Source organism: Vigna unguiculata, chromosome 6 (genome assembly GCF_037176805.1).
Source record: "Vigna unguiculata cultivar grain cowpea cultivar isolate G323 ecotype 2 chromosome 6, ASM3717680v1, whole genome shotgun sequence".
NCBI classification, from domain to species: domain Eukaryota; kingdom Viridiplantae; phylum Streptophyta; class Magnoliopsida; order Fabales; family Fabaceae; genus Vigna; species Vigna unguiculata.
The window spans coordinates 25,103,334-25,119,766 of record NC_140797.1 but is presented as its reverse complement, the minus strand read 5'-3'; the positions used below and the strand labels follow the sequence as shown (position 1 = coordinate 25,119,766).

Below are 16,433 nucleotides of genomic sequence, written 5' to 3'. Positions count from 1 at the left end.
ATATATATATATATATATATATATATATTAAGTAAAAAATAACAATTTATTTTTTGAAATTTGGTTCGAGTCAAAATTAAGTTCACGTAATTTTAATAAGTCTATTTTTCCCATCTCACTTGTGATGGGTTAATAGTGAACCGAAATGATATGAAATGACATAATTTATCATCTTTAATTGAATTAATAAAAGAGTTACATTAAACAAAAATACTATATAGATCGAATCTAATATTTTTTTGTAATACTCCCCTTTTATAAATATATTATTATATAGGTTTTATTATAATCATTATGATAAAAGATATATAGCAACAATAATAATAACAATTTTTGAAATTTATAATAATTCATATATCTTTTAAATAAAACAGAAAATAATTTAGATATTGATATATCATAAGAGTCAAATTAGTGGCCTATAATTGGATTATTGACCTATAATTATGATGTCTATTATCAATAAAAAATGTTGTTGAATTGTTTGAAAGATGCTTTTGTTCTATCTTCATTAGTGAGTTATATACTTTGTGCTCATAGAATTTTCGTTGCTTAGAATTCCTTTGTGTGAACTGTTCCAAAGTCAAATGAGTTGTTATGTTATATTAAATGGGGGTAGTATTGAGTTCACATATTGGACTACGTGTTTGGCTGTTTCTAAGCTCTAACCAAAAGCAGTGGTGTTAATTTATACACACAACAATGGATCGGAGTTGGATAAATTTTTTACACACAACAAATGAATATGAGAATTGAGTAGAAGAATTTCTTGAATTTGCAAATATGAATGTTCCGGATAATAATGGAAAATTCTACTTCCTGTGTGTTAATTGTTTGAATGAGAGAAAACTACCAACTAACGTTATTCAAGAGCATGTTCTTTGTGATGGTTTCTTAAAGAGCTACACAAAGTGGATATGGCATAGTGAATTAATAGACATGCCAAGTGTAGATATGTCTGAAGCAGAAAAAGATGATTTAGAGATGGATGATCGAATGGAGGAAATGATTCGTGATATTGAACATGATTCCTTTCAACGTGTGAATGTGTATGAAAATTTGTGCAATGACGCAGAAAAACCTTTGTACGCAGAATGCACTAAGTATACTCGATTGTTAGCAGTATTAAATATAGTGGATATAAACAATTATACATTTCATACAAAAGACGAAGATGAAAAAAGCACCACACAGAATAGTGGAGTAATGGTTGTAGCTGAATCAATGCATTTCTCAAGTTCAAAGGATAAATATCTGATTATGGCCTCAATGTGCTACTTTGGTGTAATTGAAGATATTTGGATAATAGATTACACAAGTTTTAGAGTACCTATTTTTAAATGTAAATGGGTTGATAGTAATATTGGCGTGAAGATCGATGATCTAGGTTTTACCTTGGTTGACCTAGAAAAGGAAGGTTATACTAAAGAGCCATTCATCATGGCATCTCAAGCAAAACAAGTGTTTTCTATTACTGATCTCGCTAACAAAAGATGGTCAGTGGTTCTCCAAGGCAAAACCATACATTATACTGATTACAATGATGAATTGATACTTGATATTAGCGAAACTCCATCCTTCTCATCAAATATGCCGACCTTGAATGTCGACAATGAAGTAGATGATGTTCATGCCGTACGTGATGACCACAACGAAGGGTTGTGGGAGAACATTCTAACTTGACCCATTTATTTATGTGCTCATAAACTTGTGTGTGGATTTTCTTCACCCTCTTCATCTTTCTCAGTTCAAGTTCATTGGTACATTTTATCCCTTCTTGTTCATTGTTTTAAAAACTATGATTCATGTGGTTCACTTCATCTTTATTTCTTTTATATTCTTCATAGGTGGGTAGGTTCGAAGTTTTGATCTGAAGCCATTACAAACAAGATAACCTAATATCCATTGCTTTCAGGTAACTTTTATATTCTACTTTTTCTATATGATTATGTGAATATTCTTTAAAACCCTAAAGTTTCTTATCAATTTTTTATGCGACCTTGCAATGTCAAAGTCTTGTTCTCTCTTTCATTTAGAATGTTACTGTTATGCTAATATTACAATTTTATCATACTGTGTCCTACTATAATTTACTGTTATGAGTCTTGTCTGTGTTTGTGCTTCATAGGTTACCCCCTTTTCGTTCAAAAGAGGTTCATGAAGTTAATGAAATAAAATATCCTTATTTGTTTCTCTTATTCTCTTTTCGGTTCTCTTGCATATGGTTTTTCTTTTGCTGATAACTAAAATGTACTTTTATCTTCGTTTATTAAATTGTTTTCATTGAAGTTTCCAGAATCCATCCAAATGAAGACTTCTCATCTCTTAAGCACATTAGATCCTAGTTGATAGTAAGTACACAACTCTAGTCATTTTTCTTGTCTTGATTTCTCTGTTACATCCAATGTAAATTTTGAAATTGATATTATAAGTCTATTGTTTATTATGTATCCTTTTGTCATTCAATTTCTTCTATTTATTTCTCAAAATAAAATTTTCAACGAAATCATGATCTAACAAAAAATCCTCGGTCACCTTTCTTCTAGCCAACCCCCAAACTCTAGATATTTTGAGATTTTATTTTTGGCCAAGAACTTCCTTTGTTGACAGTCTTGTGTTAACCTCATGATTCCCTTCTCAAACCCATGTGACACTTTTGAAGCCATTACTAACTAGGTTGTAGCATCTTTATAATATTACCTTTTTATAAAAAAATATTACTAAAAAGGTTTAGTCACATTTTTTAAAATGTTACATTTTTATTAAATAAATTATACTAAAGGTGTTTAGTAACATTTTTATAAATGTATAAATTGATATGTAAAAATGTTAGCAGTACTTCTTTATAATTCATTTTGAAGAATCATCTGTCATGCTTTTTTGTCACTTACTTTCTGACCTACATAGTTACCAATGTTAGCAGTACTTTTGACCTACATACTTTCTGACCTACATAGTCACAACCCTCCCCGATTACTGAACAGTTTTTTGCTAATGCAGCTGCAATCTGGCACAGAGATTAAGTTTAGTTTGTTAAATTGAAAAGAAAAGTTATTGACTTGATTTATTATCAGTTTGAGGGAATACCCGAGTTTCATTACTTTCGCTGATGATTCACTGTATTGAGTCTGTGGCTGACTTAGCTGGAGACTGATTGGTGCATGTAAATCATATCCATTTCTGGCCATGTAAGAAGGACTGGATGCCACATTTTCTTCACTTGTACTGCTTCCGTAAACCTAAGAGCCAAATCTTCTATTTAGGTTTATCTAAAGGAAACTTTAAGCCTTTATCTTCTAGATAATTAGAACTAAGCTCAATAAATGTGTGAAATCTGTTTGACATAAAGTGTCTGTGTATGTACTGACTTGTTCATTATGCAAGCCTTTGGTAGTCTTAGGCATGCATGTGCGTTTATGAAAAGATGAAATAATAGTTTTTTGAATTATACAATGCAATGGTGGATCATTTACCTTCTTTTGTAGCTCTGCATTTTCCTTTTGAATCTGGTCCATTTTTTGATAGAGTTCAACATTGTTCTGATGAATGAGATTTCCCTACAATGGCATTAATGACAACTGGTCAGAATTTTTAGGAAAACCTTAATAAATATAGGGCAAGAATAAATTAAATCTTCTCTTTCAGGTAAATTCATATTATATGTAGGTTTAACTATTTAATTGAACATATTGCTAACATAAATCATTCTTTATACTTTGGTGCTCATAGGCTAAGAGGAAAGTTGCACAAGAGATAGCAAAAAAGAATGTCCACCCCCATAGATTGTCTTGTGGGGGTTATGATAAATTGGAGCAGAAGATGATGAAAGAGGCATTTGCCTCTAATTCCAGTGGGACTACTGTTACTCATCCTTCTCGCCATGATAAATGGAAAAGAGCTTGTCAAAAACCAACAGGGGATTACATATCTGCAGAAACAGAAAGCGTAGCTAAGCGTATTGTAAGTAACTTAAAATAACTTATTTTTAGATGTGTATTAATTTTTTTTTAATCTTTTGTAGGATAAGCTGGTCGAGCAAAGCACACAAGGATCATTCACTCCACAAGGACGTGAGGACATATTGGCAGTTGTCATTGGTCGTCCAGAGCATCCTGGACGTGTTCGTGGTGTTGGAAAATTTGTAGGCATCTGTCAATTCTTTGGTCCTCCATCAGCTAATCATAATAAAGTAAATATCAATGAAGAAGTCATCATGTCCATCAAATAAGAAATGAGAGAACAAATGAGGGAGGAAATTAGGGAGGAGATTAAGAAGGAGATGAAGAAAGAGTACTTTGATATGAAGGCACAATTATTAGTAGACATGAGAGTAGAGTTAGCCTCCCCCTCAGCCCAGCCTTGTAATCCTCCTCAACAACCTTCTCTTATTTGTGTAAGCACAAAGGGGAGTTGCGATGTTCCTCTTGAAGAGGCTTCTCTCATTGTTGATGCAGATTACGAGTTGTTCATTGATGATCTCCTACAGTCCTTGGTGGCTTTAGGTAATTTGTCTAATTATATTGTTTTGCATGTATTTTACACCATGCAACCATTGCATCCAAGGGCCTGCCCCACTCAAGAGGTTAAGACAGTGGGGCAGGCCCTTGGAAATTTTATCCTTTGGCTACTTAGATTAGCAAAAGTAATTGCAAATGAGGTAATTGTCCTTACTTGTTTTAATTATGCATTTATTTACATCGGTGTATACTAATGTTATTTAATACTTTAAATATGTATAGCAGATTAGAGTACAAGAAAAGGAAGATGTGAATGAATCATTACCACAACAGACAATTCTAGAACGACTTGGTGCAATGGCAACAACTATTGCCTTGCAACCTATACAATTAGAAATGCCTCCCCAATCCACAAATAGGACCTTCAACACCCCTTTTTTTATATGTCAAAAGGATATTTTTGAAGTTCTCTCTAGCACTGATATGTTATGTATATCAGTAATACAACTTTGATTGTTGTAAGTAAACTTTTATTACTTTTATGAAGTTTGAATATATTCAATATGTTATTCTTATATTATTTATTTTCAATGTTTAAGGTATTTACATCGTAGATGCACTGAGAAGAAGAATGATCACATATATGGATTTATTGATCCTATTGCCATTCAAGGCGTTGGGAATAAAAGTGAAGAGGTTTAAAAGTACCTATTAGAGGCAATGTTGGGAAAAAAGAAGTGTACTTAGCATCTTATTTGCAGCAATAAGAATGTCTTTTATACATTAAATTATATTTATGTAAAACTTAATTGTATATAATGGTATTTGAATCTGTAGGGGTCATTGGCAGTTGCTAGTAATTCTTCCTCAGAAGTTTGTTGTGGTTCTTTTGTGTTCATTACACAAGAAGCCTAACACTTTGAAAATTAAAAGTACTTTACAAGTGTAAGTTTTTTTTATTAACTTATTTTTTGTGTTATATAATTTAATTTTACTAAGTTCCATATTAGGCACAATTTCAATATACATTAAATTTTACAGAGCGGTTGAGGCTCATTCTAGGTTGCAGGGACAACAAATCACTTCTAGAAAGAAGTTGCAGTTCATTGCGCCAACTGTAACTAGTTAATCTTCAAACTGTTGAAATACAATTATCAAATTTATGATATTATACGAATTTAACTTGTAGTGCTCACGTTAACCGGGAAGCTATGAGTGTGGATATTATACCATGAGGCACATGCATAGAATCATATCCGCAAACATTGTTGACTCATGGGATATGGTAATATGTAAAATTTATAAATCACATCTTAAGTATTTATCACTAAAAGATTGTTGACTCAACTATTCATTGTGTATATTTTCAATGACACATCTCCAATGGATAAGGAGTCTTGAAGTAAGTTCGTGAGCAATGGGCTTCGTTTCTTTTAAGTGTTTATATAAGATGATGATAGGTGTTTTATGACTTATATAGTAATTCGTTTTGGAGTAGTAGTATATTTCATATAAACATTAGATTCTATTTCATGTAAATATTAGATTGAATGAGATTTGTTTTCTGGATGTTTTGGGTAATTATATACAGTATATAAGATGATGTTAGGTGTTTTATGACTTATATAGTAATTCCTTTTGGAGTAGTATTATATTTCATATAAACATTAGATTCTATTTCATGTAAATATTAGATTGGATGAGATTTGTTTTCTGGATGTTTTGGGTAATTATATACAACATATAAGATGGTGTTAGGTGTTTTATGACTTATATAGTATAATTCATTTTGGAGTAGTATTATATTTCATATAAACATTAGATTCTATTTCATGTAAATATTAGATTGAATGAGATTTGTTTTCTGGATCTTTTGGGTAATTATATATAGTATATAAGATGATGTTAGGTGTTTTATTACTTATATAGTAATTCGTTTTGGAGTAGTATTATATTTCATATAAACATTAGATTCTATTTCATGTAAATATTAGATTGAGTGAGATTGTTTTCTGGATGTTTTGGATAATTATATACAAGTTTGGTATGTGGTAAGAAGCATAAACGAATTTTTCATAAAAAAATAATAAATCACTTTTTATACTGGTTGAGGTCATACTTGGTGTAAAATGTGTAATTTTTTATACCGGTTGGAACTATAATCGATATAGTAAGTCATTTTTTCTTACATAACTTTCCATTTCCAAGAGGACTTTCTATACTGGTTTTAGAAATGGTATAAAAAATATTTTTTTTATACTTGTCATGGAACCGATGTAGAAAGATCAAACCTTCTAAACCACCTGCATCTATATCAATGCTAGAATTGGTATAAAAAGCCTTTTTTAACCAGTATAAAAAGTCTATTTTACACTAGTAATCCATTTGAAGAACATGGGGACTAGTTGAAGTAATGCGCCCTCCCTATTAGGGGCTCATTACTTCAATTAAGATAATAAAAAATTATTTGACCTTTTTCGTCGGAACTTTAGGAGGTTCTCCAAAAAAATCGCAAAAAAAATAATAATTTCTAAAGTTGAGACTAAGAGGAATGTATAAACCAAAGCTTCCATAAATTTAATCGTTTTATGTTCTGTACTTTCAATAGGACCAATTAAAACAAGTCACACACTCATATTTCGGAAATACAGAAACAAAGAAATTCTACAATCAAACTACCACATCAACATGGAATAGACCGATATTAGATCTTTCTTATATGCTATCGGATATCATGTTTAGCTTCAATCTTCGTGCAATTTTAGTCATACCCAAAGGAACTACATCTCACTACAACAAAAACGTGTCTTTCAATTTTTAAATAATTCCAATAATCTTGGTTTGTGCTTTAAAAGTTGACACAACTTTAAATTGCAAGAATACATGTTGATTATGCACGTGACTAGTGGAAAGGAAAAAAAAAGTGGTGGTTACTACTTCATCAGTGGAAAATTATTGTTGGACAAACAAGAAGTAATAAGGACGAGAAATAAAACTCCTCAACTGAAGCCAAATAATATCATGCTAATATTTGTTCACAACTTTTACAGATAAGAACAACCTAGAATAGTATAGTTTATATGAGGTAGTATTATCCTATGTTACAATAGTTCAAGTATATCTAAAATTCTTAGATTCCATTCTATGACTAAACATATCGAGATTAAACGTCACTTCATCAAAGATCATGTCAAAATAGGGGACTGTGAACTTATAGTTTGTATTCACAGATGATCAATTTGTTGATATATTTTTACAAAATCCCTTATCGAAGGATGGTTTATTCATTTAATAATGTTGTTGGGCATGACTTTTTGTTGAAGAGTGATTACTTAATTTTGTAAAAAGATATTAAAAACATAATTAAGAAGGCAGAATTGAATTATGTTTTAAAACTCTTCTAGATTGCTATTAGAACACAAATAATGTTCTTAGAAAAACTTAAGACATATGGAGTATTAAAGCTTGAGCGTTAAAACTAGTAATGTGTCGATAGTTTTTCTAATCTTCCTCCACTGTAAGAAGTTTCTTTATACAGAGACTCAAAGAAACTAGTCGTTGCAAAAACTTTCTATCCAATATTGGAGTCTCAAGAACTTCTTCATTTTCACCTTGCATTTGTCCATATATGCATTACATGATACATTAAATGCTTTATATCTTCTTAAGCAACTTAACTTATCAAGTTTACGTTAGAAAGTCTTCACCTGAACTAGAGTAAAGTAGAAAATCATATCCGGTGTGTGAGGATAGTTGTTGATGCATAATAAGTTTAGCTCGTCTTTCAAGAGCTTCATTATGTATATATAAGTTTTAAGATGTCTTCTTGTTAGAATAAATACAAAAAATATTCTTTGAAACACAAAAATAAGCATATAATAATTCATGAAAAAGCTTGTTAGTTTAAGACTATGTGTGTTATTGTCTACTGCTTTTTCATCTTACAAATTGAGAATTTCATGATTTGTTCTATGTTGTAAAACAACACTTCATCAAAATTTAAAGTATGTTGGACTTATATCCCTAAAATATTGCGCATAACATCAAACACATTCTTACCATACCTCATACGCATGCATTCTTTCATACCATAAATTAGACACATGCATCCGTAGACACATGTATTTTTTTATAAATGCAAGAGATGGTTTAAGACATTACAAGAAAACTTCTAAAGAGTCATTAGTAATGATTATTAACTATAATAACCAATTTAGATACTAAATTTACAAAACTAAAAATTATTAGTTACTAAAATAGTCACTATTATCAATAAAAAATTATAATTGGTTACTAAATTGGTCTTTAAAATCAACTATCATGATTTTGGCTATCAAATAAAAGTGGTCATTAAAAATTAACTATCTAGGTTTTGACTATCAAAATGACTTGGTTTGTAAACTGATCTCTAATCTATTAATGATTAATTCAGTGACCAATTATAATTTTTTATTTATATTAGTAATTATTTTAGCATTCAATAATTTTTAATTTTGTAAATTAGTACATAAATTAATAACTAATTATTTTTTGTTTCTAAAATTAGTTTATAATGGAAGATTTTCTTGTATTGAAATATTTTGTTGTGGAACATAATCTTTTAAAGACAATTTAAACGAAAACTGATTATTGAGTTGCATTTTATGCCCTAATCCCTAATGTCTTTTTTCATCCTTAGAACAAAAGGATTGTAGATTTGGTCCCAACAAAAGTAATAAACAGATACAGTAATAAACAGAAAGAAAAAGAAAAGACCCAACAAAAGTGTCTGATGATGAGGAGCGTTTGGCAGCATATGATGACGAGGAACGTCTATTAGCATTTGATGAAACGTATTAGGAGTAGGGCATCTTATTGTGACATCTGAGCAACTGAGTCATGGAATACTTATTATTTTTATTATAATATTATTTAATAAATTTGAAATATTATAGAAAATCTTATTTTAATAATATTACACCATTTAACTTAAAAAATTAATCGTAACATTATTAAAATTGTATTTCTTTATACAATTTTAATTTATTACAATAATATAAGTTATAATTACTATTGTTATAAAATAATAAATAATAAATACTTAATAAAAAGATAAAGAGTAAACAAAATTCTTAGTAAATATGGTAATAATTGGCTTTTACCTTAATACATGAATCCTTGTGTATATCAATCAATCTCTTATATAAAGAATAGTTTCTTCTGAAAAGTTTTCATGATATTATTCTTTTCTGTTTTATTTTCCCTTACACATTGAGAAAAAATGCAGTCACAGTCACGACGTACCCACTATGCTTTGACGAGGCTGAATAATCAACACACCACAGTTGCTCCTGGTGATACTTTCATCCTACACATCCAGGTTTTATATTTTCCAATCCGACCAGGATGCTTAGAGCATCATTTTTCACCAAGACCAATATCCTCTCTGGATTTCTTCCAACATGGTCAAAACCTCTTATGCTCAACCTTGTCACATTCACGCTTTGTCATTGATTCTCTTGAAGATGTATGTGAAAGGATTGTTTATAGTGTTAGAGAAATGTTTCAAGTTGGTAGCATTTCTGATTTTCTTTCTTTGGAATTTCAAAACCGTGTCATCCCTTTATCGCTGTCAGTGTTAATATTGGATGATGGAGTGCATGCAGCTACTGAAGAGTCCAGGCAGAGTTTCCAGAGTTCTAGAAGAAATCATTGGCAGCCTTCTAGAAGGAATCAGAGACAACCTTCTAGAGGGAATCATATGTCCGAGGAAGCTATAATAAGTACCTTCCTGAAGAAATGTACTGTTATGGTAGGAAGTGAAGATTGTTGTATCTGTTTAGAAGAGTTGAATATCAATGCTGAGTGCTACACCATGCCATGTCAACATGTCTTTCACCTACCATGTATTCTCACATGGCTCAAAACCAGTAATGTCTGTCCCTTGTGTCGCTACTCTTTACCATCAAGCGGAAACTAGCAAGAATATTACAGTCATATGATAAAAAAATTTTAATAAGTTCTGTTAAGTTCATGTCATGTTGCTTCAGCTGTTCAAACTTTTAAGTAAGTTGTGTTAAATTTCAATGTAATGTTACTTCAGTGGTTTTTTCTCTTTAGCTCAATGTGTATGTTCTTAAGGTTACCCAAGACAATCCTTGTTTTATTCACTTTAGTGTCCAAGATTTACAACAAAACTTACTAAGGTACTATTTATTATTTCTGTGCAGAAATTCTGACACGTAATTCTTACTTTTGTTATACGCTGCAAGACATTATTTGATACATTGTAACCGAATACACATAAAATATAGGTTTAGTATTATTAGTCTGAAACATAAACGTTGTATAGGAGGCATTGGGAGAAAGAGCGGTGAAAAGAATCGTGTTGAATGTTGTGTAGGAGGCATTGGGAGAAAGGTTGTAGAGGAGGCATTGGGAGAAAGAGCGGTGAAAAGAATCGTGTTGATGATTTTCTGGAGGAATTCAAGTATTGAGAGGAGTGACCAATGAGTTGTGTGGAACATGAAGGGGTAGATGGAGGGGTAACTGACACATTGTAGGGTGACCATAAATTACCATGGCTGAAGAAGGAAAACAGGTGCACATCAGACAATAAAGGTGGTTTCATCATAACGAGGTGGTTTCATTATAACGAGGTGTGCAGTAGGGTTACATGCAGGAAGGCGCGTGTGCGGTGGAGTTGCATGCATGAAGCCGCGTGTAAGATTCGTGCAGTGATACTGTTTTTTCCTCTGATTTCATCCAACACTACTTTTTTCATCTTGGTTGTATTTGTTGGCGTGACGCTTGATTTGGTAGAACTTTTGTCAAGTTGTTAAAACTTTTCTTGAATTTGATTTCGGTACTCAAATCCATATATTCTCAAGTTCCTGCAAATATAATCCTGGTTTTGAATTAGATGTTGCGCTACATATTTGATGAAAGCTATTCTCGTGGCAACATAGATGAAAGCTGTTTTAGTGGAGAAAATGATGAGAGGTTTTGTGTTTTTTGTCATGATGGATTAGATTCATCGCTTTTATTATTAAAACATGATTTGAAATAATATGTTAAACATTTTCGGCGTAAAACATAGTTTGACTGACGAATTAAATTAAACACAAATTTTACATTTAAAGACTACAAACATATTAAATCAATAACATTTCTGATACAGTCATATCCACATCCCTTCTATACATTTACACCCTTTTATACATCTACATTACAGAGTGGTGGATCAAGCTGACGATCACCTTTAGCCGGAAGGGACTCTAGAGATGCAGCCAGAAGTAGTAGACCATTTTATTTCTTTGGATGTCAAATCTTCACAAAAGGATTCTAAATAAAGTTGATTTAGAAAAGTTAAAAGTTTGAAACACTAATTCACAGAGTTGTTTCATTTGAATTATTAGTATTTCTTTCACATTTGACATAGACTAATTTAATTTTCTATTAAATTAAAATTAAAATGACTAAAAAATATTTAACCTTGTTTTCAATATCACTTACAGGAGGACAAAAAATTGCACATGGACCATTTAGTAAAAAGAAACTATTAAAGATGCTGCTGCATTAATTACTTTTGTATATGTCAATCAATATAAGAATAGTTCCTTCTGAAGAGTTCCGAGAATACTATTCTTTGTTTTACTTTCCATAACATATTCTGAAGAAAAAAAAATGTCGACAGTGCATCATTACTACAGTGTGATGAGGGTGAATGATGAACACACCACGGTTCTGCCTGGTGATTATTTCAACTTTGATGTCAAAGTTAGATTCCACTCAGCCAATACATTCCCAGCAGGGTTACAGCATCATCTTTCTCCGGCGGCAATACCCGCTCAAGATTTCTTCCAACAGGGTCCAACCTTCTTACACACCATGTTCTCACTTTCACCTTTCTCCCTTTTTGGATGTACGGAGCAAATAATAGAAGGGGTTCTTTCCGATGTTCAAGGCTTGTTTCGAGTTGAAAACCTTTCTTCTTTTATTTCTCTGGAACCTCAGGAATCTCAAAACCGAATCATCCCTTTAACTATCACGGTTATAATATTGAAATTTGAAGATCGTGCAATTATTGAAGAGGGCAGACAGAGGTATATAAGGAGCCAGAGGGTGAGTTCAAGAAGGAGTGAAAGGCTCGCTACAAGAAGGAGCGAGAGGCTGAGAGCGAGTCAGAGGCAAAGTTCTAGGCAGAATCAGAGGCAGAGTTCTGAAGTGGAATATGATTCCGATGATGAAGTCATGATAAATTCATTTTTGAAGAAGTGTACTGTCATCAGAGGACGTGAAGATTGCTGTATCTGCTTGGAAGAGTTGAGTGTCAATCCTGAGTGCTACACGTTGCCATGCCAACATGCCTTTCATCTTCCATGTATCCTCACATGGCTCAAAAACAGTCAAGCGTGTCCCTTGTGTCGCCACTCTTTGCGGACAGCTGAGACAGCTGAGAACTAGGTCAAGAATGCTTCTTATATGATTGAAAATTTATATTCAGTTCTTTTAAATTCATGTAATGTTTCATCACTTGTTTTTTATTTCTTGCACCGCAGTACATCTCGTTTATTCAATTAAGTTGTGTTACATTTGTTTGATGATTCGAGTTTCGCATGAAATTTGTTTGTTTACTTATTACCAAAAACATAAAACACATAATAAGATGTTCCATTAATCTATGTTAAGCAATGAGATGTTCCATGCTAAGAAGATTTGTGTAGAAAACATATAAAGAGAGATATAGAGAGAGGGTTATTGTGTGAGATGGGGTGAAGAGATGGTGTTTGAGTGGGATTCAAAGTGGCCAATGAGAGAAACTGACATTATAGCTGGCTATAAATTGTTGTCTAGGACCAACGAAGGGAACGATGTGCTAATGAGGCATGCGCGGCATGAGCTGTAGCTAACATGCATGAAGACGTGTGTCATAGGGTTACACATATGATGCCACACGTGAATTTGTATGCCACATAGGGTTACACTGATGCCACGCATGATGCCACGCGTGAAATTGTTTGGTGGTCTTACTGTTTTTTCCCCTTAGATTCATCCAAAGTTTTCTTCTCAACTGTTTTTACTCTCCCTGTGCTCTCATTGAACAATTTATTGATTTAATATATGTGATAATGATGTTTGACTTGTCAACTTTTCTCAAATTCAAATACATATAAAGTGCTTGTGCTTGTGAGGTATAACCCTACTTTAATGGTACCATTATAAATATTATTTTTTTATAATAAAATATTGTAATAAAATAATAACTTTTGAAATTGTAAGTTAATTATAATAGAATGAAGGTATTAAATTATCATTGTCTTTTGCTATTGGGTAAAATTTATTTTTGAGAAGGTTTTCACTACAAAATGATACATACTTTTGTGTTCTTTCTTTTTCTCTTGTGATAGAATAGATTAAATTTTGTAGTAGAGCTGACAGACCTGGACCATCTAGTTTGCAATAAAATATTCTATTAATATGATAAAAGTAAATATAAATAAAATAAGAAAAATTTGTGTCGAAAAGTATCAAAAGCAAACATTTATTAATTACTATCATATAAATAAAATAAGAAAAACTTGTGTCAAAAAGTATCACAAGTATCACAACGGTAACATTTATTAGTTACTATCATGTTATGGTATCATAAGTATCTGATGTTATTACTTCAAGGTAGTGGGAAAGGAAAACATTTATTAGTTAGTATCATGTTATGGTATATATCATAAGTATCTGATGTACTTCAAGGTAGTGGGAAAGGAAACATAAATGAAATTATTGTGACGTTAGTACTTCAAGGTAATGGGAAACATAAATGAAATTATTCTGATGTTAGTACTTCAGGTAATGGATGGGAAATATAAATGAAACTGTTATGATAGTAGTACATAAGTCTATCATATATATTTTCAATATCATAATATGTGATGTTAGTATTTCATGGTAATGTAAAACATAAATTAAATTATTGTGATGGTAAAACATAAATGAAATTATTGTGATGTACATAAAAGTGTCAACTCTCTCATGTTCATTTGATTTTTAAGAAAACTCTTTCATGTTCATTTGGTTTAAGAAAATGTTTTATTTTTGATTTTATCTTTTAATACAAAAATATCACTACTCTTCTAAAATCAGATAAAATAACGGAAATAAAAATAAATATTTTGTAATTTTTAATTTCTATTTTGTCAAAACTTTTTAATTCTCTTACAACTTCTTTAGAGGACAAACATGGTTTGATACGGTAAAATTCCAGAAAATGGTATTTTAGAAGTGATAGTGGTTTAAAAATAGTGAGACTCGATTATTTTAATATTAAAAAGGTTTTAGTATAAATAAAATTGTTATAAACGAGTTTCATTATTTTAAAACACACAATCTCTCTAAAAACCACTTTTTTAAAGTTTTCTGACTTCTCTCTAAAAGTTTTATCTTTTTGGTCGTCTGATTGAAGAATCGAGACGGTAGGATTGATCTTCTCGGTGAGTTTTTCAATTTGGACCGATTAGTTTCTTCGTTCGCGTAAGTTAAGTTTCTGCTGTCTTTTTTATGGTTTTTTCTGTTTTTTGTTGCATGTAAGCCTCTTCCGCTTGCATGCGTCGTTTTATTTATCAGTATGTGTCTTTGCTAATCAGTGATCATAATGGTATGTCCTGATCGTTCGTGTGATGTTTCTATGTGTAGACAGAATATTCTGTGGAGTTAGAGATGTCTGACGTTTATAGAGTTGTTTAAACAGGATACCAAGTAACGAAAGCTAATTTCTTTGTCTTAATTCATAAACCCTGTTAAGAATGCATATTGTGTGTTTAATTTGTGATTGATTGATATATCTGATATGTGGAATAGTTTGTGATGTTGAAAACTATGAAAATGTGTGTTTTTCCTGTTGATTGAGAATAATTGGTGCTTTATATGTGTTTTACATTCAATTGGTATGAATAATTATATAGAATTGATGTTTGATAATTGAATGAGCTTTGCACTGGTTTTGGAGTGGTATGGGTTGACTGAAGATGCATAAAACATGTTAGATAAGTTTTTGTATAATTCTGTAGAGTTGCACACTCACTAGGCGAGTGAGCTAATCTGTAGAATTATGCAGACCATTAATCTGCAGAATTGTGCAGATTCGTTGGGCGAGCATAGACCAGAGGCTGGGCGAGTGCTACTAGTTGGGCGAGTGAGTTACAACCCGAAACTTGTATTTTTGAGTTAAATTGAGTGGTATTTTAGTTATCATAGAAGCTTTGTAATTATTATGAATGATGAGTATATGATATGAGATTGTTTATATGAGACTAAGTTGAGATTGATTTATGTTACCCCAAGGAGGATTAGTAGTGATTGTGGTAGGGATTGTCTTAGCAGTTATCCTGATGCTCTAATAACCATTCAAATTCTGAAGTAGAGAGGAATGAGGTATGTGGTGAGAGGAGCAGGAGGTCTTAGCCTAGGGGGTTTTCCTTGACCATAGGTGTTAACGGACTTATCTTGTATGTGATAGAGTTTCCACTCTTAATTTGTTGCTCTGCAGATCATGAGATGCCACTACAAGTGCAGAACTGACTGGATCTGACTTCAATGCATGTATTCGGATTAGTTGAGTCGTAGTTTATAAATATATGTATGTGAATATCTGCTTGTCTGTAGTTGTTAGATATATCAATATTATATGGTTTAAGAAAAATTCTTTAAAAGTCATTAGCTTACCTTCTGTATTTTTGTATTGTGTTGTATGTTTTCCTTTTGCGATGATCACCTATTCGGTGAGAGCAGTGGTGGTTGAAGTTTCAGAGGCACCTTTGGAGGTTGAGGAGCCATCTTTTAGGTCGGAACGGGGTCTAGGAAGTTGTTATAAGTGGTTAGCTTGTGTTTAGAGTTATAAATGTTTGGTATGTATAATTGTTATATTTATATAGTCTGATCATTTATAAAATTGTATTAATATACTTTATACAATTGTTTATCTATTTTGAACACTAAGGTGGA

General features: G+C 31.6%; 1 protein-coding gene and 1 pseudogene across 1 annotated transcript; both read left to right on the top strand.

Annotated features, from left to right (window-relative positions):
• The first annotated feature begins 4,231 nt into the window (after positions 1-4,231).
• On the top strand, positions 4,232-10,216 carry LOC146885680 (uncharacterized; annotated as a pseudogene).
• Positions 10,217-12,024: 1,808 nt separating this feature from the next.
• On the top strand, positions 12,025-13,042 carry LOC114188390 (uncharacterized). The gene has a single exon (XM_028076977.2). The coding sequence runs from the start codon at positions 12,123-12,125 to the stop codon at positions 12,900-12,902; it is 780 nt and encodes a 259-aa protein (XP_027932778.1). The 5' UTR covers positions 12,025-12,122; the 3' UTR covers positions 12,903-13,042.
• Positions 13,043-16,433: the final 3,391 nt, after the last annotated feature.